Genomic DNA, 23,864 nt, shown 5'->3' with positions numbered 1-23,864 from the left:
TCGCCCGCTTCACAGCAAACCCCAGCGTGACAGGTGCAGGTGCTGGTCTCACGTTAACCACGTCAGGTTTGGGAAGGGAGAGCACACCGCGGAGGAAGTCGAGCGCAGGATTTTAAAGGTTTTTTCTAATGCTATCTTTACTATAAAGCTTCAGGTTAATGTCCGAATTTCTCGATTAGACGGAGCAGACAGAGCCTTAAAAACGTACAAGCTTATCGAGTGCAAAAGAGCAGGTCCCTTGGTATGCGTTTGACCTGAAGGGAATCTAGTTAAAACCTCAAGCACCTTTCATTGCCTCCATCTGAAGCACCTGCTGAATCCGGCGCCTCCCAGCACGAGGCGGCCCAGCGCCTGACGCGGGACCCAACCGCCTGCCGGGAGCGCCCGAGTGGGCGGTGTACGCGTGCGCGGAGCCAGCCACCCCGCCCACGCCCCGTTTCTGCTGGTTACTGCGCGGGCGCGGGCGCGGCCCCCCCACCCACGCTTCCGGCCTGGCGGGACGGTGTGCGCACGCGCAGACGCAGTCGGCTGTCCGGGCCAGCGAGGTGAGGCGGCGGCACACGCGGGGAGGCGAGTGGGGCGCGTTGGTGAGTAACCCGAGCAGCCTCCGGGCTCCTGTGTTCGGGTTTCTGCTCCTTCGGGTTTCCCGGCGCAGCCTGGGGGCAGCGGCTGTAGTCAGCGGGGCCGGGGCGGGAGGGAGCTGAGGAGGGTCAGCCCCGGCTGGCGGGGGCGCCGGGGCGGAGGGGCTGCCGCCTCCCGTCCTCTCAGGGCGGCCGCAGGGGCTGAGGCGTCTCGGCCGGGAAGAGAGGGTGGGGCGGGCCTGGGGGCTCGTGCGCGTCGAGCCGCGCTTCAGGCAGGTGGGTTTCACCCCCGTGTCTTAGCTGTAAAATAACAAGGTAGAGTTTTCGAAGGCGGGAGGGCAGGCGCCGTCCGGGGCGGGTGACCACGCGGACCGCCCGGGCTGTTCCGCCGGGTCACTCGGGAGGCCCCCGCGCCCCGCCCCTCCCTCCTGCGCGGCCCCGGGGTGGCCTTGGCCAGGCGACACTGTGTGCGTGCTGTGGACAGGGAGGAGCGGCTGGCCGTAAACCTGACACGTGGAAGTAGGCTGGTGTGCGTTTGAAACGTGCTTGGCCTAAGGTTGCCTCTTGCGGGAGGGTCGCGTTGGCTCCGTGGAGCTGTTCACGGCAACGCAGGGTAGCCCGCTCCTCCCTGCTGACGCAGCTCCTTGACGTGCAGCCTTCGCGCGTGCTGGCCACCTGCACGCCCCCTTCCGCATCCTTGCCTGTCCCTCAAGGCCCAGGTACGAGCCACCTGCTGCTTCTCTCCGCCCTCCACCCGCGCGCGCTGCTCGTTCTGCTCTCACGGCACTAAGCGGTGCCCCTCGGATAGAGGGCTCGCCACGCTGCCACACTCAGCTGCCTCCTGTGCGTCTTTCTGCCGAGAGCAGGGTCTCAGCCCTCGCGCTGGTGACTCTGGGGCCGGGGAGTTCTTTGCTGTGGAGGGTGGTTCTCTAAATCGTACGGTATTTACCAGCATCCCTGGCCGCTACCCATTAGGTGCCAGCGCACCCTCCGCAGAGAACCACTGAGCTGCGGTAGCAGCCACCTGAGGCTTAGCATCAGTTTAATAGCAGTGTAGCACAGCACTTCCCAACTCTTCTTTTCTCCTTTTTTTCTTTTTTGGCTGCGCCAGGCTGCTTTCAGCATCTTAGTTCCCCAACCAGATCTTGAACCGGCCCCCGGGCAGTGAAAGCACGGAGTCCTCATAACCAGCGGACTGCCAGGGAATTGCCCTTCCCAACTCTTTTGCACTTGAAAATCTCACAGCAGCTTCACAGGCCCACTCAGAAAAATTTTTAAAGATGCTAAAGATGTGATAAAGTAGTGACTTAAGTTTAAAAAAATTTACTGTATTACAACTAAAGTTCAGTTAATTTAGAATTTAGTAATGTTTATTATATAAACATTTAAATTTTTCCCACTTGTGATGCTCTCATGAACTCACTCGAATAATGTATGAAACAGTGTATGATTGCTAGCATTTGCAATTCATGTCCCTCCATTGAGCGTCTCTTACCGTAATGCAAAATGTATTTTATTCCTATTGTTTGTTTTCTCCCTGCCTCACTAGAATGTAAGCGCCAAGAGGACAGGGGCTTGGATTCCCATCACCAAGAATAGTGCTAGTGCAAGGTAGTGCCTTGGTAAATGATTATCAGCTTTAAAAATAAACTTTTATTTTAGGGCCAAATTCATACTAAAATACAAATTGAAATTTAATTGCTTTTTACAGCCACAAAAGTAGGCAGTTTTCTTAAATTGCTCTTTGGAATTCTTTCATTTGAACGAAGTCAACTTTTTTTTTTTTTTTTTTTTATGGTTTTCATGTGTTATTTCTAAATAATTAGCTAACAGATTTCAGGTTGCAAATTGAAAACCTTTCTCCATCCACAAATGCAGCTGTGGAAAGTGTTTAGTACTAATAAATAAAAATTCAGATATTCCTGTCTGTACGAAGGATATACACGTATATGTGTATGAATGTATATGGACACACACACACATATATTTTTCTTTGTCCTTCAATTCTTCTAGACAGTATTGTGGGGCAGCTTGGATCAGGAATTGGTTGTACGCTTCAAATGTCTCAGGAGACGTGGGATTTTAATATTTGCCTGATTCTGACTCTTGAAATACAGGACTAAAATGAAGCCTCTTAGTACTTTGCAGATAAGTTTGCTGTGTTCTCAGACTTTCTCAGCTCAGCATTGCACACACTAATAATTCTCCCTTCTTCTTTTCTTCTTCTGGGACTCCCGCAGTGCATATGTTGGGCCACTTGAAGGTGTACCCCATCCCTGCTGATATCTCCATTTTGTTCATACATTGTTTTCTTAATGTTCTCCACATCTTTTAGTTCTTTTAGCATCTTTAAGACAGTTGTTTTGCCATCCATCTGATCTTCTTCAGGGATGGTTTCTGTTGGTTTACTTTTTTCCTTTGAATGGGCCATACATTCCTGTTTCTTTGTATGCCTTGTGATTTTTTTGTGGAAAACGCTGGAAATCAGATTCTCTCCCTTCCCCAGGATTTGCTTTTTTTGTCTTTCTGTTGTTGCTATTACTGTAGGCTGTTTTTGTGCCAAGGATCAGCCTGAGGAAACTTAAGGTCTTTCTAAGCCTACACCTTTTCCTGGGCATGCACAGTGACCTTCTAAATTCCTCCATATATTCAGTTGCTATTTATAATGGTCTAGTCCTTAAATGTGTGGCCCCCAAAAGGGGGAAAAGAGAAAAATGGAAGCAGGGGAGGTGCTGGCACTTTAAATCCCCTCAAAGTTGCTTCTGCTGGAGGGGGGAAGTGCTAACAACAATATGAGCCTTGCAGCGATGGCTGCCTGACTCTGTCTTTGCCTCCGTGATTAGAAGTAGCTGTCAACGGTCAGAATAAGATCCCCATTATTTGAAGGGCAGGGTCCTTATTGCCCACCTTGCTCCCACAGGCTGCATACAGGCTGCTCCTGGAGCTGTTGAAATTGTGTGTTCTCAGACTTTATTATGTTTGTTTACTTGGTATCCATTAATTACAGGGCCAAAGTAACGACCCTGTAATTCCTTACATCTTCTCTGCACGTTAGCTCTCATGGGCACGTGAAAGTCATATCACAGATCTCCCAGACCACACATTACAGAATGTGTGTTTTCCCTTCCTGCCCACTGTCTTAACAATAAAGACACTGTCCCAGTTCTCTGTCTCTCTGCTTCCTTGTTCCTGCATATGACAGGTTTCATGTGGTCCTTCACGATGTGCTGTGCCTCTCATTTCCTGGGGAACTGTGAATAACAAACTCTTCTTTCAGTGGCATTGACCTCTCCATATCCTCACTTACCTGTATAAATTAATCCCTGAGCACAAAACAGGTATTTGTGCACACCTTCCTGAGGCAGGAATGAAGAGTGAGGGATGGGTAGCCACTGCCGAGTTAAGTGCCCAAATTGAATGAAATTAACCAAATTTTAAGTCTTCCCCTGGGAGTTGCAAGCCTTTGAATAGACTCTAGGGATCCAAGATAGTTACATCCGATAGATTTTGCCAGTACAGTTATCTAGGTATGGAGACAGTCTTCCCAGAACCTTCTAATAATCTTTATACACTCTCTCACCAGTCATTCCCGTTGATACCACCTTGATGGTGTCAGCCTTCACAACAGTCTCACCTCTCTGACCACTTTATTTTGAGGCTGTCAAATGATCTGCTATATCTGCATTTTGTCTAAAAGTGATAATAGTGATAACTGTATTTTATCAAATCTCAAGAAAACATGCCGACAATTATTAAACTTACACTCATTTTAAAGTCATTTGTTAAAGTAATTTTAAAACATGTGTATCTTAAGTCTGTGAATGTGATACATGTGACAAGTCAGTCAAAGTCAGTCCTGCTCCAGGCAGACGGCATTCATTCACCGGGCTCCGTGCAGAGTTTCCTGTCACACTGCATAGTATTCCCTTTAATTACTGATTTCCTGTGCTCCGGTTTCACTCATTCCCTCTTCTGCCAATTCACTTTTTGTAGACAGTCATATGAAGGTACTAAACTGTCTTATTTAGTGGTTACAACAGATACCATATTATTAGTGGTATACTTACAACTTCAGAGAGTACTGAAGGTACTACTTGTGTTCCTGTCGTGTGCCAAGGACTATTAGGCACTTTATAGTAATTCAGCTAACTCAGAATAACCCTATTAAGTAGACGTTAATATTTGTCCACTTTACAGATGAGAAAATTGAGGCATAGAGGGGTTAAATACTTGCTCCAAGCTATGCAGTTAGTAAGTGGCAAAGCCATGATTTAAGCCTAGGTAATTTGGCTCGAGGCCATGCTCTTAATCCTGTATCATGTTTTTCTGATAATAATAGCAGAAATGCTTTTTCACAATCAGTATAAAAAATGTTATCAAGTATCTGCTTCAAGTAAAAGTTGTTTATATGATCTAGTCCAATAAAGTATTAGAACATCTACATGTTGAGATGGGTGTGTGCACAAATTACAGGTAGTTTACAATGAAAAATTTCAAACATTTAAAACTACAGCCTGTAGTAAGAAGTTTTGTATCATGATACATGACCCTGTACACACGTGTATTTTTTGCTAAAACATTTCACAAAGCAATACTTACTTCTACTATAAGCCATATACTTTGATACAATTTTTTCTATCTAAAAAAAAAATGCTGATGTTGTCCTACTATATTGACTTCATAACTTAAGGGGGATCATTGTATGGTGTGAAAAATATGGATAGAAGAATAGATGAGTTGTTCCATGAGATTTATTCTAAGTCCTTTCAAAAAGCTTAGCACCCTGGGGTGGCATCACACTGTTTGGAAGCCATTTCAGGCACTTTTTACTTACATAATCAAGTCCATGGGTCTCTACAGATGTGTAATAAACATTTAAAAAATTATGTGTATCCTCACTCCCAGAGGTAACCACTATCTCTAATCTTCAGTTTTTCATTAACTTGCTTTTATCTTCATGTTTCTGAACTTCATTTAAATAGAATTATTTATACTATATGTATTCTTCTGTAACTTAGTGACTTACGTATTCTTGAGATTCATTCTTGTTAGCATATTATATGGCTGTAGTTAATTATTTTTTACTGTTGTGAACTTCCACTTGGAGTAACAAGGGCTAAATTTCCCCTCCCATCTGATATAACTAAAAAACAACAACAAAAAAAACCAGATAAAATATGTGGGGAAAAAATGTCTTTGAAAATATTGGACACAGGACTACAAAGGGCAGTGGTCCCTGAAAGAAGGGAACAAACAAAATGAGCCTGATGATTGCCCCATCTTACTGCCTGAGAGAGTTTTCAGACTGCTGTGCAGGGAAGGGAAACCCAGACCGAATCCAGAGACCTCTCTGAATTGAGGAAATAGTTCATAGATCCTGGGGAAGCCAAATGGGGCCAGGGTGCAAGGCAGAGTACCGTACCAGAGAAAGAACCCTAGAGAACTGCAGAGGGACCTCCTTGAGAAACTACCTGAGGCTAGAGAAAACAAATACCTGAAAGGATTTGAAGGAACAGAACTCACTCAAGACTGGGAATAGTGACTGTTTCCACCAGCTGTACTGAAAAACCTCGTAATTCATGGGGCGTTGGATAAAGTACTTAGAAATACTGATATTTTGCTACAGTGGTGAGCAGTAATTAGTGCTAGACTAACTGCTGTTCTCCTCTCTACTAAGTCTTAAAAGCAAGACCTGAAAGGATAAAATTGTTTCCAAGTAACTTTACTGTGTCCCAGTACAAATCTCAAGAATACTTATATTTATAAATACAAATTTGTTTATAAATATACTTAGAGTAGTATAAAAATATCTACCATCCAACAAGTTACAGTTCATAATATCTAGCATTCAATAAAAAAAAAAATTAACCAACCATGCAAAGGAGCAAGAAAATATAACCCATAATGAGAAAATCAATTGGTTGAAACTGACCCAGAACAGACACAGCTGTTGTAACTAGTAGACAAGGACAATGAACAGTTGTAACTGTGTTCTGCACATTCAGAAAGCTAGAGGAAAAACCGAACATGTTAAGTAGAAATATGAAAGAAAGATTGGGTTGGCCAAGTGCCTTTGGGTTTTAAGTAAAAGATGTATTTTTCATTTTCACCAAGAACTTTATTGAACAACGTATTCACCGTTTTGTTCCACGACCTTCTGCCATTTTTCAGGCAACTTCATAATTCCATCTTCCCAAAACGTCTTATCTTTTTAAGCAAAGAACTGTTCCAGGTGGCTTTTACAGTCTTCCAGGGAACTGAAATTTTTTCCATTAAGAGAATTTTGTAAAGACCAAAACATGGAAATCCAGAGGTGCAATGTCTGGTGAATACGGAGGATGAATTAGAACTTCTCAGCCGGAATTTCCCTGGTAGTCCAGTGGTTAAGACTCTGTGCTCCCAATGCAGGGGGCCCGGGTTCGATCCCAGGTCAGGGAACTAGATCCCACATGCATGCCTCAACTAAGAGTCCACATGCTGCAACTAAGACCTGGTGCAGCCAAATAAATAAATATATATTTTTTAATTAATTTATTTTTGGCTGCATTGGGTCTTCGTTGCTGTGCGCAGGCTTTTTCTAGTTGCAGCGAGCAGGGGCTTGTCTTCGTTGCGGTGCGTGGGCTTCTCATTACAGTGGCTTCTCTTGTTGTAGAGCACAGGCTCTAGGCGCAAGGGCTTCAGTAGTTGTGGCACGCGGGCTCAGTAGTTGTGGCTCGTGGGCTCTAGAGCGAAAGCTCAGTAGTTGTGGCACACGGGTTTAGTTGCTCCGCGGCATGTGGGATCTTCCTGGACCGGGGCTTGAACCCATGTCCCCTGCATTGGCAGGCGGATTCTTAACCACTGCACCACCAGGGAAGTCCCATAAATAAATATTTAAAAAAATAATAATAAAAAAAGAACTTCCCAGCCAAGCTCTAACAGTTTTTGCCTGATCATCAAAGAAACATGCTGTCTTGCATTATCCTGATGGAAGATTATGCATTTTGTTGGCTAATTCCGGACACTTTTCGGTGAATGCTGCTTTCATTTGGTCTAATTGGGAGCAGTGCTTGTTGGAATTAATTGTTTGGTTTTTCCGGAAGGAGCTCATGATAGAGGGCTCCCTTCCAATCCCACCATATACACAACATCACCTTCTTTGGATGAAGACTGGCCTTTGGTGTGGTTGGTGGTGGTTCGTTTTGCTTGCCCCACGGTCTCTTCCAGTAGTACAGTATTCACTTTTCATCGCTCATCACAAATTTGTTTTAAAAATGGAACGTTTTTATTACATTTAAGTAGAGAATCGCATGTGGAAATACGGTCAAGAAGTTTTTTCCACTTACGTGGAACCCAAACATCAAAGCAGTTAACGTAACCAAGCTGTTGCAGATGATTTTCAGCACTTGATGTGGATATTTTGAGTATGTCGGCTATCTCCTGCATGGTATAACGTTGATTGTTCTCACTTAGTGTCTCTATTTGATTGCTGTCAACTTCAGCTGGTCTACCCAACCTCTTGAGCATCGTCCAGTGAGAAATCTCCAGCACAAAACTTTGAAAACCACTTTTGACACATTCGACCCATCACAGCACCTTCTCCATACACTGCACAAATCTCTTCTTGCGTTTCAGTTGTGTTTTTACCTATAATAAAGCATAATATGCCAAAAATGTTGCTTTTTTTCTTCTGTCTTCAATATTAAAATGGCTACACAAAAATTCACCAATTTTGATAAGTTTTTTTCTATTGGAGTATAATTGCTTTACAATGTTGTTAGTTTCTGCTCTACAACGAAGTGAATCAGCTATATGTATACATAGATCCCCTCCCTCTTGGACCTCCCTCCCACCCTCCCCCATCCTGCCCACCTAGGTCATCATGGAGCACCAAGCTGAGCTCCCTGTGCTATATCGCAGGTTCCCACTAGTTATTTTACACATGGTAGTGTGTTTATGTCAAACCTAATCTCCCAATTCATCCCACTCTGCCCTTCCCCATCCCACCCCCACCCATCCATTCTCTATGTCTGTGTCTCTGTTCCTGCCCTGGAAATAGGTTCACCTGTACCATTTTTCTAGATTCCACATATATCCGTTAATGTGCGATATTTGTTTTTCTCTTTCTGACTTACTTCACTCTGTATGACAGACTCTTAAGTCCTTCCACCTCACTACAAACAGTTCAATTTCGTTTCTTTTTATGGCTGAGTAATATTCCGTTGTATATATGTACCACATCTTCTTTATCCATTCATCTGTCGATGGACATTTAGGTTGTTTCTGTGTCCTGGCTATTGTAAATAGTGCTGCAGTGAACATTGGGGTGCATGTGTCTTTTTGAATTATGGTTTTCCCAGGGTATATGCCCAGTAGTGGGATTGCTGGGTCATATGGTAGTTCTGTTTTTAGTTTGTAAGGAACCTCCATACTGTTCTCCAGAGTGGCTGTATCAATTTACATTCCCAGCAACAGTGCAAGAGGGTTCCCTTTTCTCCACGCCCTCTCCAGCATTTATTCTTTGTAGATCTTTTTTATGATGGCCATCCTGACCAGTGTGAGGTGATATCACATTGTAGTTGTGATTTGCATTTCTCTAGTGATGTTGAGCATCTTTTCATGTGCCTCTTGGCCGTCTGTATGTCATCTTTGGAGAAATGTCTATTTAGGTCTTCTGCCCATGTTTTTGATTGGGTTGTTTGTTTTTTTGATATTGAGCTGCATGAGCTGTTTGTATATTTTGGAGATTAATCCTTTGTCCGTTGCTTCATTTGCAAATATTTTCTCCCATTTTGAGGGTTGTCTTTCCGTGTGCACTTGAGAAGAAAGTGTATTCTGCCGCTTTCTGGTGGAATGTCCTATAAAAATTAAATCTATCTGGTCTATTGTGTCATTTAAAGCTTGTGTTTCCTTATTTATTTTTTGTCTGGATGATCTGTCCATTGGTGTAAGTGGGGTGTTGAAGTCCCCCACTATTATTGTGTTACTGTTGATTTCCCCTTTTGTGGATGTTAGCATTTGCCTTATGTATTGAGGTGCTCCTATGCTGTGTGTATAAATACTTAGAATTGTTACATCTTCTTCTTGGATTGAACCCTTGATCATAATGTAGCGTCCTCCCTTATCTCTTGCCACAGTCTTTATTAGAAAGTCTATTTTATCTGATAATGAGTATTGCTACTCCAGCTTTCTTTTGATTTCCATTTGCATGGAATTATCTTTTTTCTATCCCCTCACTTTCAGTCTGTATGTGTCCCTAGGTCTGAAGTGGGTCTGTTGTAGACAGCATATGTATGGGTCTTGTCTTGTTTGTATCCATTCAGCCAGTCTGTGTCTTTTGGTTGGGGCATTTAATCCATTCACGTTCAAGGTAATTATCGATATGTATGTTCCTATGACCATTTTCTTAATTGTTTTGGGTGTGTTTTTGTGGGTCTTTTTCTTCTCTTGTGTTTCCTGCCTAGAGAAGTTCCTTTAGCATTTGTTGTAAAGATGGTTTTGGTGGTGCTGAATTCTCTTATTAGCTTTTGCTTGTCTGTAAAACTTTTGACTTCTCCATTGAATCTGAATGAGATCCTTGCTGGGTAGAGTAATCTTGGTTATAGGTTTTTCCCTTTCATCCCTTTAAATGTATCCTGCCACTCCCTTCTGGCCTGCAGAGTTTCTGCTGGAAAAATCAGCTGATAGCCTTATAGGGATTCCCTGGTATGTTATTTGTTGCTTTTCCCTTGCTGCTTTTAGTAGTTTTTCTTTGACTTTAATTTTTGTTAGTTTGATTAATATGTGTCTTGGTGTGTTTCTCCTAGGGTTTATCCTGTATGGGACTCTGTGCTTCCTGGACTTGGGTGGCTATTTCCTTTCCCACGTTAAGGAAGTTTTCGACTATAATCTCTACAAATATTTTCTCAGATCCTTTCTCTTTTTCTTCTTCTTCTGGGACCCCTATCATTTGAATGTTAGTGTGTTTAATGTTGTCCCAGAGGTCTCTGAGACTGTCCTCAGTTCTTTTCATTCTTTTTTCTTTATTCTGTTCCTCAGCAGCTATTTCCAGCATTCTATCTTCCAGCTCACTTATTCGTTCTTCTGCTTCAGTTATTCTGCTGTTGATTCCTTCTAGTGTATTTTTCATTTCAGTTGTGTTGTTCATCACTGTTTGTTCCTTAGTTCTTCTAGGTCTTTGTTAAACATTTCTTGTATTTTCTTAATCTGTGCCTCATTTTATTTCTGACGTTTTGGATCATCTTTATTACCATTACTCTGAATTCTTTTTTAGGTAGGTTGCCTATTTCATCTTCATTTATTTGGTCTTGTAGGTTTTTACCTTGCTCCTTCACCTGTAACATATTTTGTTGTTGTCTCTTTTTTTTTTTTTTTTTTTTGATGGGTGGGGCTGTGTTCCTGTCTTACTGGCTCTTTGGCCTGAGGTGTCCAGCAGTGGAGTTTGCAGGCAGTTGGGTAGAGCCGGGTCTTGGTGCCAAGATGAGGACCTCTGGGAGACCTCACTCTGCTTAATATTCCCTGGAGCCTGAGTTCTCTGTTAGTCCAGCGGTTTGGACTCGGTGCTCCCACCACAGGAGCTCAGGCCCGAACCCCAGCCTGGGAACCAAGATCTCGCAAACAAACAAAAAAAGCTGAACAATAACAAAGAATAAATAAAATTAGAAAAATAAAAAATATATTAGAAAAAATAAAAATATAAATGAAACAACAACAACAAGGTAAAACAGGGACTTCCCTGGTGGTCCAGTGGGTAAGACTCTGTGCTCCCGGGTTTGATCTCTGGTCGGGGAACTAGATCCCACATGTGTGCTGCAACTAAGAGTCCACATTGCCACAACTAAAGATCCTGTATGCTGCAACTAAGACCCAGCACAGCCCAAACAAACAAACAAATAAATACAAGGTAAAACCACCACAACAGCAAAAAAAAAAAAAAAAAAAAAAAAATAAAGGCCTTGGCTGTGGGGGGCGGGGCTTAGACTCAGGACCCTCGCAGCCAGAAAAGGCCCTGAGTGGGCGGGGCAGGCTCAGGGCTTAGGCTCAGCATGGCTGGAGGGGGCCTCGGAGTGTGCAAGATCAGGCCTGGGACTTCAGCAGGCTCCCCAGGGCCCGAGTGGGCGGGGGAAATGTTGGCCACATTCCCTTCCGATCCCCCAGGGTCTCTCCCTGTCCCCGCTGATCCCCTCACTGTGGGTGGGCCCCTCCCCTCCCCCAGCTGCCCCTCAGGGGCACCGGTTCCGTCTCGCCTCCACTTCTCCTCCCCTCTCCCTCTCCCCCCACGTCCCACCCAGTCACTTGGGAGTTCCTCCCGTCCCCTTAGGTGTCCGAGGTCCCCCACCAGCACCTGGTAGGTGCCCTAATTGTGAGGAGATGCAAACTCCGCATCAGTAAGTGTTTTTAAAGTGCATGCTGATATGACAGCTGTCACAAGACAATCTAACAAAACTGTTTCAAATGAAGGTAAAGACATGTAAGTGCTACTAGAGCCATCTTACAGAAAAACCCAAATGAACTTTTTGGCCAACCCAACAAAAGAGACCCAAGTCAAACTTCTAGCCATAAAAACTACAATATCTGAAATAAAAAATACACTGGATGTGATTAACATCAGGTTAGACGCTAAAGAATAAAAAATTACCAAACTTGAAGACCAGAAATGGAAACTAACACAAATGAAATACAATGAAAAAAGTTTTGTTTTTGGGTTTTTTAAAGTGAACAGAGCATCAGAGAGCTTTGGGACAATTTCAAGTTACCTAATATTCATGTATTTGGATCTCGGAAAGAGAAGGACAGCAGAAAAATATCTTGAGAAATAGTGGCCAAAAACTTTTCAAATTTCAGGAAAACTGTAAACCCACAGATCCAAGAAGCTCAGTAAACTCAAAGCATAAGAAACATGAAGAAAACTACACTGAGACACATCATAACCAAATGCTCAAAACCAGTGATAGAAAAATCTTAAAAGCTACCAGGGAAGGAAGACACAAACAAAAAGTAAGAAAACTAAGGGTGAGAGCAGATTTTATGTTGGAAATAATGCAGCTAATAGTGGAGGAATCTCTTTAGGGTACTGAAGAAAAACTCAACCTAGAATTCCATCGCCCAAAAAAATAAAAGCTTTCAAAAAGTAAGGCAATATGAAGACAGTTTTAGACATAAAAGCTGAAAGGATGCATCAGCAGTAGAACTGCACTACAAGAAATGTTAAAAGAAGCCATTCAAGCAGAAGGAAAATGACAACAGATGGAAATATTAATCTGTACAACAAAATGAAGTGCACTGTAAGTGGTTATGAAGTAGGTAAATATATCAGGTTTTTAAATTTAACAGTGTGGTGCGGCGTTTATAACAAATGTAAAAATAAGATGCTGATCAAACAGTAACACAAAGGATTGGAGGAGAGAAATGGAAGTTATATACAATTATAAAATTTTTATGTAATACAAGAAGTGATACGTTATTTGAATGTATGCTGTGATAAATATATACTGTAAACCTTAAAGCAACCACTTAAATAAAGCTATAGGTAGCAAGCCAACAAAGGAGAAAAGACTGATATAAAATGTTTGCATTGCTATATAGTATCCCACTGTAGGAATATATAGCAGTATATTGTATAATGTCCAGTGGGTGGACATTTCAGTAATTTTAATTTTTGCTAGTACACATTTCTACTTTGAACATATTTTACATGTCTATGTATGTGAATTACAGGAGTTTCATATAGTTATATGATCTATATGTATATGTAGATACAGAATTACTGAGTTGAAGCAGGGGTAAGGTCAAATTGTTTTCCAAAATGTTTTCATCAATTTACATTTCAACAGCAGAATAGGCAATTTCCATTACTCCACATCCCCCAAAACATTTGGTATTATCAGTCTTCTAAATTTTAGTCAATCTGGTAGGTATATAGTGGTGTCTCATTATTATCATAATTTGCATTCTCTCATTCCTTTTATTTTTCATCTCTCTTCCTATACCCCTCCTTTATGACCCTTCACTTATCCTGTCAGTGACACCCAGGAGCCTTAGGTCACCTACAAACAATGACATTCACACATAAAAAGATCTTATTAAGAGAATCTACTGTGAATTAGCTACATGTGGCCATTGGGGTACCAGAAGAAAGCAAAACATCTTTATAGTACTTATGGTAAAGATTTCACTCTGCAAGGAATCATACAGGTGTGTTTCCTTTATACAACTCACTTTCAGTTTGGATCCCTGCTGTGAGATAAAATTTTTTTTAATTGTTGTTTGATGGAAAAGAAAAAACAAACATCACTTATACTCATTTCCCTGCAGGTGTGAAATGAGCAACTCTGAAGATGAGGACCTCCCCCACCTCTCTTCCCATGCCCTCGCAGCTCTGCAGGAATTTTATGCTGAGCAGAAACAGTACACCGACCTCAGTGGCGATGACAAGTATAACATTGGAATAATAGAAGAGAACTGGGTAAGTTAATGCATTCCACATCCATCAGGAAGTGTTGGTGTGGAGCCTCTTCTGTACCTAGTCCAGTGTTTGTCTGTATCTGACCTAATACCCAAGTTCATCTCACTTGTCACTGCGAAGCTGATAACCTGTTCAGGAGCTAAGACAGAAAGCAGTCCACGAACATTTTAAGACAGTATAAATGCAGATTTTCCTAATTCTGACTCTCAGGCTGCCTGGTGATCAGAGGAGGGGACATTTCAGATAGAAGAACAGCGTATCATTATATCCAACACAAACTGTGCTTCCTTCTTGTATAGAGATGCATTCTGTTGGTTGTTATGGAGCCCAGCAATCCTTGAGAAAAGGGAAAAATTGATCATTGCAGTAATGGGGTAACTGGACTTAAACATGTAGTAAAAAATAGATGAAAACAGATGAGTTTTTAAGAAGATATTAATAGTTTCTGGGGCACAGTATGTATTTTAATTGTGTTTTTATGGTCCAAATAAAAATAGGAATTAAAAAAAGTGAGTTCAGGAAAACTAACCTAACCTGGAATGTAGAAATTTACATTTTTGAAGGAGATAGTTGAGAAATAGATGAGGCTTGAAATTTCTGTCTGTGACTACCCGTTGATAATAGAGCTGCCTCTCTTCATCACTTTGCAGCTGGAAGGAGGTGTGTGTGTGTGTAAGCAGTCTTTTACATTTTGTGTCAAGTTTAGATCTCTTAAGTTATATAAAATTTTCCTGTTTACCATCTGAAACTGGGACAAAAATGTTTCTTTATATTTATTCTAAATGTTCCACTTACTCAGATGCCTCTTTCTCACTGCTTCCCTTCTTTATGTGCTTTTGTCTTTAGCTTGATGCTTTGAATAGTCAATATTAGAAACTTGAAGTACACTATTATTCTTGAGGTGGTCTTCTTCTCTTTTCCTTCTGCTTATTTAAATACTATGTACTTTTTTCTGATTCTAAAAGTAATCTATGGTTGTTGTAGAAAATCTATAAAAACATGAACAAAAAAACAAGTCATAACTCCACTACCTGAATTAACTATTTGTATATTTTTGACACTTTCTTTTGGTTTGTTTTGTTTATAAAATTAAGGAGATCTCCCAGGAAGTTGGGGGGGGGGGGGAAGACAACGATACAAATTATAGAAAGAAAACATAAAACTAGAGGATAAATCCAGGAAGCTCAATATTCAACTAACTGGAGTTCCAGAAAAATAGAACTGAAAACAAAGAGGGGAGGAAACCTTCAAAGAATGATATTAGAAAATTTCCCAGAACCAAAGACCCTCACTAAGACACATGATTATTATGACTGAAAATTCTGGATATAGGTGACAAGATCGTAGAACCTTCCAGAGAAAAGCATGTCACCTATAGAGTCTCAGGTCTACAAATCACATTGCACTTCTCAGTAGCTTTATTAGAAACCAGAAAAAAGTGGAGCAATTCCTTCAAGATTTAGAGTGAAAATTTGTTCAGCCTAGAATTCTACACCCAGCTGAGTTATCAGTCAAATGTGAGGATAAAATTAAAATGTTTTAGACATGGTAAGTCTCACAACATTTACCTCCTACGCACCACTTCTCAGAAGCTGCAGGATGTTGGGAGAATTAGGGATAGGTTCAAAGAACCCAAGCAAATGAAACAATCATGTATTAACTCTAGGAAAAACAAGAGGTACCATACCAGAAAGAAGTGCAATCAGAGTATATTAGTTGGCCCAGCAGTGAACACTGATAATTGATATAGTATATATTGATATAGTAGATATAAATTAAAAGGATAAACTTTATGCCAGTTGTAAAATGATTTCACTCATTCCTCTGTCATAGCAGCTGAGCCAGTTTTGGTACACTCCGGAGACCGCCCTGCGCCTTGCAGAGGAAGCCGTGGCAGCTGCTGGGGAAGGTGGCAGGTGAGATCAGTTTCATTTCTCTTTTGCCTTTTAACCTAAATTTATTTATTTATTTATTTTTGGCTGTGTTGGGTCTTCGTTTCTGTGCGAGGGCTTTCTCCAGTTGCGGCGAGCGGGGGCCACTCTTCATCGCGGTGCGCGGGCCTCTTACTGTTACGGCCTCTCCTGTTGCGGAGCACAGGCTCCAGACGCGCAGGCTCAGCAGTTGTGGCTCACAGGCCTAGTTGCTCCGCGGCATGTGGGATCCTCCCAGACCAGGGCTCGAACCCGTGTCCCCTGCATTGGCAGGCAGACTCTCAACCACTGCACCGCCAAGGAAGCCCTAAAGTAATATTTTAAATGTCCTTCCTAGATGAGACGTGGTTGGTAAGAAGGCTGAACTGTAATCTGCAAAACCTGTAGTTCATGATTCACAGAACATGAGGAAGTAAGAACTGCTTCACTATTGAGTCTGGGGACACACACAGAAATCTATTCAGTGTAAGGTATCTTATCTCTGTTCCTTATTTTAACATTTTCTACCATTACTTTTATACCCCTAGAGTTTGCTTTAAAAAAAAAAATCTTGACCTTTTTGAAGTTTTAAGAATAGATTCTTTTTTGTTAATTTGGTTTTTACTTCTGTCAAAACTTTGCACACATATAAAGTCAAATGGTCCTAAAAGACTTGTTCAAAAAATAATCCATTGTTAATTTTCCCCTTGTCCACCCCCTCCCCTTTTCAGCTCTCTTTCATTGATTCTCTTGGTATTTACAACCATTTCTAAATAACATGTTTATATTGGCACTTCTTGACTTGTCACTCGTAGACATGACTTGACTTCTCACCTTCAGAGAAGGAGGATTTGGCTCCCTTCGCAGTCCACAGCTGCCACGCACCTGTCTGCTTTCTGGCCACTCTCCCAATAGTTATATCCTTTCTTCTTCTTTTTTTCTTTTCTTTTTTTTTTAATGGCTGGACTCTTTGGTAATATTTTGTTGAGGATTTTTGCTTCTATGTTCATGAGTGATAACAGTTTGGAGTTTTCTTTTGTTTCATTCTCTTGGTTTGGGTTTCACATTGGTTAATGGTAGCTTCATAAAATGAGCTGGGAAGTGTTGCCTGTATTTCTATTGCCTGGAAGTGATTGTGTAGAATTGGTGTTAGTTATATGCTAATTTTGGTTAGAACAGGGCTTATGTTGTTAGGACAACATAGATGTTCTTTACAGCTGAGTCTTTTCCTTTTCTGTACAATGTTTCATCTTCCCTGAAAAAAATAATTCTCTTTATTTTTTTTTTAGTATTTCTATGTCTATATTACTAATTAACTCTCAGATTCTCCCCAGTGGTGTAAATCTCTTATCAACAAATTCAGACCTATTTTTCAGCTCCTTGAAAAAAATGACTTCCAGGGCTTTGCAACCTGTTCCATCTGGACTGGTTGATTTCTGGTTTTGCTGCAGCTCTGGTCTTGGTATTTCCTTCACCATCATGCTGAGGTGTCCTTTTACCTCTCTCTTGTCCCAGACTTCCTGTGTCCAGTACCCCAGTTCTTAGTTCACAGCTTTATCCTGGTTGGGTATATCCTTCAGTAGTTTCCATGGGAGGGAAATTTTTGAAACCGTTCATGTCTGAAAATATTTGTATTCTACCCATTCACTTCATGTGTTAGTTTTGTTGGGTGCTGAATTCCAGGTTCTGAGGGCACTGCTTCATTGACTCCACGTTTCGGTAGTGCTATTGGAAAATACAATGCCATTCTGATTTCTTGTGGGAAACCTGTTTTTTCCCATCCCTGCCCACTGCTAGCTTAGGATTTTCTCTTGATCCCCAGTATTCGATGTGTCTTGGTGTGGAGCTTCCATCTGTTGTACTGGGTGAAAGCCCTTCCATTCTCATAACTCAGGTCCTTCAGTTTGGGAAAATAGTCCTAAATTATTTCGTTGATTTCCTTCCCACTTTTTTTTCCAATTCCTCTTTCTGGAATGCCTATTATTTGAATGTTGGACCTATCTACTTTTTTTTCTGTCGTTTTTCCATCTTTTGACCTTACCTTCTGGGAAAATTCCTCAACTTTGTCTTTGAAACTTTCTACTGAGTTTACCATTTCTGCTGTCATGTACTTAGTCATCTATAACCGTAGTTCTTTTTTGGGTCTCTGAATATTTATTATTGTATCTTGTTCATCCTTCTGAGGATATTATAGGATTTTTTTAAGAAGAGTTTTCTCCCTACACAGTCTCTAACTAACTGCACACATGCGTCTTCTGTTTATTTTGGCCTCTGGTATTAGATGCTTTCCTTGAATGTCTGCTGGCCCCCTGCTGTCCGTCCGTATTTAAGGGTGAGGCGCTCTAGGGCTGGAGGTTCTGATACCTGGGCGGGACCTCTCTACTTGGGTGTCTGCAGATGGCTGTTTCCCCGTCAACGCCCAGGGTCAGCATATCCAGGCCTTTCCTTGTGGGCTGGTCAGAGCCCCAGGAAGTCTTCCTGCCTGGAAGTCACGCATCTCGTTGACCTCATCCCAGAAGGCTTATTTCTGAAAGAGGGTTGGGGGTCCCAACATCCAGTGGGTTTAACGTGATCCTTGCCATTTTTCCACATGGTACCTCACCACTAGCTGTGCCTGGCACCCGCCCTTCAAGCCCCCCCAATCCAGAGAACATCCCTCCAGTTTCCTACCGCAGTTGTGGAGGCTTGGGATAGGGAAGAGAATCCTGGGGGTGCATTTCCTCATGAATAGACCTTTCAAAAACAGTTCTCCTGTTTGTTGCCCCACCTTCACCCCCCCTTCTTGAGTTACCTGGTGGTGCAGCTTCCTGAGCCGCGGGTACTGTGCTGTCATTCAGGTTCCTTCTCAGCTTTCCTGGCCAGTTTGGGACTTGGCTGTCTTGGGTCTGCTGAATCAGAAACCACCCACCACTTTGCCTGTCAGCTTCCTAAGTATTCTTTTGTCTCCCCTCACGTTTTCTTACTGTTGGAGGTTTATTTTCATGTTTTATTCAGCAGGCTTTCTTGAAGGAGCAAATCTAAATGAATGTGTTCCCTCTGCCATCTTTAACTGGAGGTCCTAAGGTTTTCTTTTTTCTGTCCTTTTTCTTTTAAAATTAATTATATGTAGTTTATTACGTTTTTCTTAATGACATGTTTTTACATGTATTTTCTTATTTTTACATATGAGGGCTTTGGAAGCAACTTATTTTTTCTGAAAGGCGTCTTCAGTATTTTTAGGAGTTATGTCATAATTTTAAAGATGAGTAGTAAGAGTATCATTTATTGAGTACTTACTGTGTGTCCCGTCTCCTGGTAAGTGCTTTCTGAGGGTCATCTTGTTTTAACCCTCACACCTCTGGAGGTAGTTCCTGTTACACTCTCCATGCTAAAGACGGACGCTGAGGCCCACGCGGTCCCATCACTCGCACAAGGGCCCCAGCTGTGAGCAGCAGGCCGTCCGCTTCCCCTGCCGCTGTCACCACAGCCGGCTCTCGTGCCTTCCTCCACCTCAGACCACTGTCCTTCCGCCGGAAGTACCTCCTCTGGGGTTTTTAGGGAAGGAGGTGCCGCTGTGGTTCAAGTCCTCTGCACCCCCGGCCCAGAGCTCTGGCAGCAGCCGGGCCTGGGGTCTGGTCCCCACAGAAGGCGGTCGGGATGCCCCCAGACTTCCTTACGTGCTTCACGTGCATTTGGGCTGAGAAGCCTTTGAGCCCAGCGTGGGCACCTAACCGGACGTGTGACACTTCTCCGAAGAAATGCATCTCACAGTTTTAAAGCTGAGTTTAATTTTCTAAATAAGTAGTTTTCTGAATGATTTTATGTGTGTGTGTGTGTGTATGTATATATATACATCGACACATGTAATAAAAATCTAAAAGCGACAAAGGGGATGGAGACAAAAAGTCTCTTTCCCATTGTCTGCAGACAAGCTGTGTATCTCCAAGAGGTCACGGGTGCACCTGTAAGCATAAACCCCACTCCGTGAAAGCGCAGTTTACACTGTCCTGAACTTGACTGTCTTGGAGGTAATGACAACACAGTATCCCACTGTGATAGACGTACCACAGTCAACTGAGTAATTCAACATTGAAGTTACCTATAGCATTTTTGGCAGTTGGCTTTAAAAGTTAACTACTGGAACACTACCCGTTCATAAACTGGAGATGCTTGTAATGAGACAGATTCTTTAATTTACTTATACAAAAAAGCAGCAGAAATTCGAAGTAGTCTGTCTGCACTGAGACCCAGTTTTAATGTATCTTTTTGGAAAACTAAAGTTGTTTAGGCAATTATTTGGAGTTTTTTCTTCAAGGTTATGAATATTACAAAGTAACTTCAAAATATTTAGTTTGAGGCTAAAAAGTATTTGAAATAAATGTTAAGAGACCACCATGAAAATACTAAGGTAAATTCAGGCCATGGGCTTCATAACCCTTGTCCTAATAATGTTTTACTTTTTTTTTTTTTTTTTTTTTTTTTTTTTACCATGAAAAGCACATTTATCCTTTCATACTTTAAAATTACTTCAGTTTGCATTATTGTTTCCTTTAAGAAAATCTGAACACAAGGACTGGTTTTTTAGTGAAGTGGTCATTTGATGCCATGCGCTGTCATAAAGCTCAGTCATGAGTTGGCTCCTTTTGTTCCAGAATAGCATGTGTGAGTGCCCCCAGCGTTTACCAGAAGCTGAGAGAGCTGCACAGAGAAGACTTTTCTGTCTGTATCTTCGAATATGACCACAGGTTTGCCATATACGGAGAGGAGTTTATCTTCTATGATTACAATAACCCAGTGGATTTACCTGAGAAAATTGCTGCACACAGTTTTGACATTGTAATAGCAGATCCCCCCTATCTCTCTGAGGAATGTCTTAGAAAAACGTCGGAAACCATCAAGTACCTGACCCGGGGCAAGATTCTGCTGTGCACAGGTAGGTGCCGGATTGGCAACACGCCTCCCGTGACTTTAAACAAGGCTCTTCCCCGCTCCGCGCCCCAGTCGCCGTATCTGTACAGTGGGGCTGAGATGCTGCCTGCCTCTCAGGGCTGGAGAGAAGTAAGTGGCATGATGCCTGGGACGCGGGGTCCGGCCCTGGGTGAGTGCGCCAGGAGTGTTGCTTGTAGTCATCAACGTCAGTAATAGTAACAGTATCTGACTCAGCCTGTACAGTTGATAAAAGAAATTTGGAATCTCGGGGGTTAAAGTGGATGCCAAAGGTCACAGAGCTAGACATTAGATTAGGTTTACCAAAGCTGAGAAGGAGACTTTCACACTGGTGATGTGGATATATTTTCTTAAGGTGGATATACTGGCATTTGACTGAGAACGAAAACGTTAACTGCTGGTCTCCCTACTTCCGGGCAGCCTGGCATCCAGGCCTGCTGTGTGGGCCCTGCTTCCCCCAGTGCAGTGGGCGCCGAGGACAGGCAGGGCTGGAGGGAGGAATGGGATTTGTCAGCCAAAGGCTGGTGTGAATGTATTGGTACAAGTTTGCACGATTCGCTACTACTGAAAAAAGGGGTTGTTGACTCAAAGTTGGAAAATGGTGGTTTTTTAGTAATTATTTTTGCTTTCCTTATGTTACTTTGTGGAATATAATTATTTTCTTAATTTCTAAGTGTCTCAGCCTTGCAGATGTAGGAAAATTATTAAATGAAAAAGAAAAGGAAAAAAGTAGGTAATTTGCATAAATGTTGGAGGAAGTAAAAAGGAATAGAGAGCACTGACCTTCCCCCTGATCGCTGAGTGGTACCGTCAACTCACCGCTTCCCGCATCTGGTCGAGAATACCTCCCTGGCTGGCCTGGCGGGTGTGGAGCTGAGCACGTGGCTGGTGCCTCAGTCTCCGGGTTCCTCTGGTTGTCCTCTCCAGGTGCCGTCGTGGAGGAAGAGGCAGCAAAACTTCTTGGAGTGAAGATGTGCAAGTTTATTCCAAAACACACTCGAACCTTGGGAAATGAATTTCGCTGTTACGTGAATTATGATTCTGGGCTGGACCGTGAACTGTGAACGCAGCTGGTAATACAATGTAGTAAAGGACCCTTTTTATTTTCTTAGTAGACTGAAAAGCTACGACCTCCCCTCCTCCCTCACAAACTGGGGCTCTCCCCGGCCTAACTTTCAAGATGAAGAAGACATCTTGTTGTGATTTCCTTAGTGAGGGCATCCCTAGAGCTTGGGATGCTTTTGCCAACTTGAATCAGTGGAATTGTATTTGGAAGAAGTCATAGAAGCATCTAGTCTACTCTCCTCACTTAACGCAGGTAAAGAGCAGAAGTACAGGCAGCTTAGTGATTGGCCAGGACCTTGGCCTCTGCCTGGGGCGCATCCCGTGTGCGGGTGCCTGCGGACACCCGAGTGTGCTTTGACAGCCATGCCGTTGGGAGTTGTAGCTGAGGACAAGGGTTGTGTCCAGTTCACAACTGCCTCCCAGGAGCTCAGTGCCCAGAAGAGGGCACATGCTCAGTAAATATTTGTTGAATGGATGAGTGTTACATTCAGAGAAAAAATGCAAATACAGGTTGCCTTTCTAGATCTTGGAAGGGAAAGCTGATTCTTCCATTGGGAATGTGTTAACCTGTTAACAGCTAACGTTAGTTAAACTGATGATGAATACAGTTTATGGAATAGCAGTACTATCCCCATGCAAACCATTTACTCTCCTTCAGTCCACTCCTCTGATGTTTACACTATGTATGTTTGAGGAGTGGCTAGAAAATGTTACACAACAGTGGCAGTGCTTTGAAATAATTACCCAAGGTTTGAAAGGCAATTTTTGTTTTTAATTCGTGGATTTCTTTTTTGATGTTGATCTGAACCTTCTGTTTTCTGCACAAGAATGTATGCTAGATACACCACCACTAGGCTTACCTTTTTTTTTTTTTTTTTTTCCCCAGAGGTTGAGCACAGAAGTAAAATTCCCCAAATGGTATATAGAACTACCCACAGCTATCAATTTCAATTTTGAATTTTTTATTTGGAAAATATGAATTTTGCTCAGCAATGTTTTCATGCACAACCTCTGTCAATACTTGGTACAAACTGAAAATTCTCGGTTGACCTTCCATCCAGATCAAACCAAGGCTGATTGTAAGTAGGGGCAAGAGCATATAAACAACGATGCAGAGAGGCTGACTCTGCAGATGATCTTCCTAAACATCAACCATAAAATTAAGATAAAGTGAAGACCTTAATTAACAGTTTCCTCTGAAAATTAGTGGAGCCATCAAAGCAGAGTCCAGAGAGAAATGCACAGCCAGCGTGCCCTTCACCTACAGTTGTTTTAAGGATTTTAAAGCAAGTTAAGAACTTCTTACTTTTACAAATAATTGTGTTCAGGGACAGACTTAAGCCTAAAGAAAAGAGTAAAGGTTTAAGCTCACTCCGCTCCTGATTTCTGGGAATTGTAAGTCTGCAAGTGAAAAAAATTTCTAATTGTATAAACCTGCGGCGATTTATATCCTCATGAATAAAGCAAGTGTGAGATTCTGGGGTGAGCTGAGCCTCTCAGAGGGAGGGCAGGCCCCGTGCAGCCATGTCCACTGGTGACCGTCAGCAACAGGCGGGATTCAGGGACCCAGGCCACAAGGCAGGCTAGAGGGTGAGGGTTCCACCTGCGCTTCTAAAAACTCCTGCCGAGGAAGTGAAAACAATGTTTATAAAATGTTTACGTGTCAAGTAAAATGTTTTTAATATACTTGCTGAAAATGGCTAACATAAAAATAGTTTCTGCCCCTACTGAAAACAGCTGAATAAACAAGAAGGTATATATTCTACTTTTTAAAAAAAAGGTGGTAAGTGTCTGTCCGCCCTCTATCTTGTGAGGCTCTGTCCCCTCCCAGCGGTTCTTGCAGTGCTATCACCCGTGGTTGCAAGGGGTCGGTGGCTGGGAGCCTTAAGGAGCCTCAACGAACTCTGGCGAAGCTGGTCACCTGTGGTGGCCCCAGCC

At 42.4% G+C, this 23,864-nt stretch overlaps 1 protein-coding gene across 2 annotated transcripts; it reads left to right on the top strand.

Annotated features, from left to right (window-relative positions):
* Positions 1–500: 500 nt before the first annotated feature.
* Positions 501–23,660, top strand: EEF1AKMT1 (EEF1A lysine methyltransferase 1). 2 transcript variants are annotated; one of them, XM_068526448.1, is made up of 5 exons: positions 501–587; positions 13,875–14,025; positions 15,862–15,941; positions 20,567–20,847; positions 21,789–23,660. In XM_068526448.1, the coding sequence occupies exons 2-5, from the start codon at positions 13,882–13,884 to the stop codon at positions 21,923–21,925; spliced, it is 642 nt and encodes a 213-aa protein (XP_068382549.1). In that variant the 5' UTR covers positions 501–587; positions 13,875–13,881; the 3' UTR covers positions 21,926–23,660. The 2 variants fall into 2 exon arrangements, with proteins under 2 accessions (XP_068382549.1, XP_068382548.1); XM_068526447.1 differs by having other exon boundaries at positions 15,859–15,941.
* Positions 23,661–23,864: the final 204 nt, after the last annotated feature.

This window comes from Eschrichtius robustus, chromosome 18 (assembly GCF_028021215.1).
Source record: "Eschrichtius robustus isolate mEscRob2 chromosome 18, mEscRob2.pri, whole genome shotgun sequence".
NCBI classification, from domain to species: Eukaryota; Metazoa; Chordata; class Mammalia; order Artiodactyla; family Eschrichtiidae; genus Eschrichtius; species Eschrichtius robustus.
This window is presented reverse-complemented; position numbering and strand designations above follow the sequence as displayed.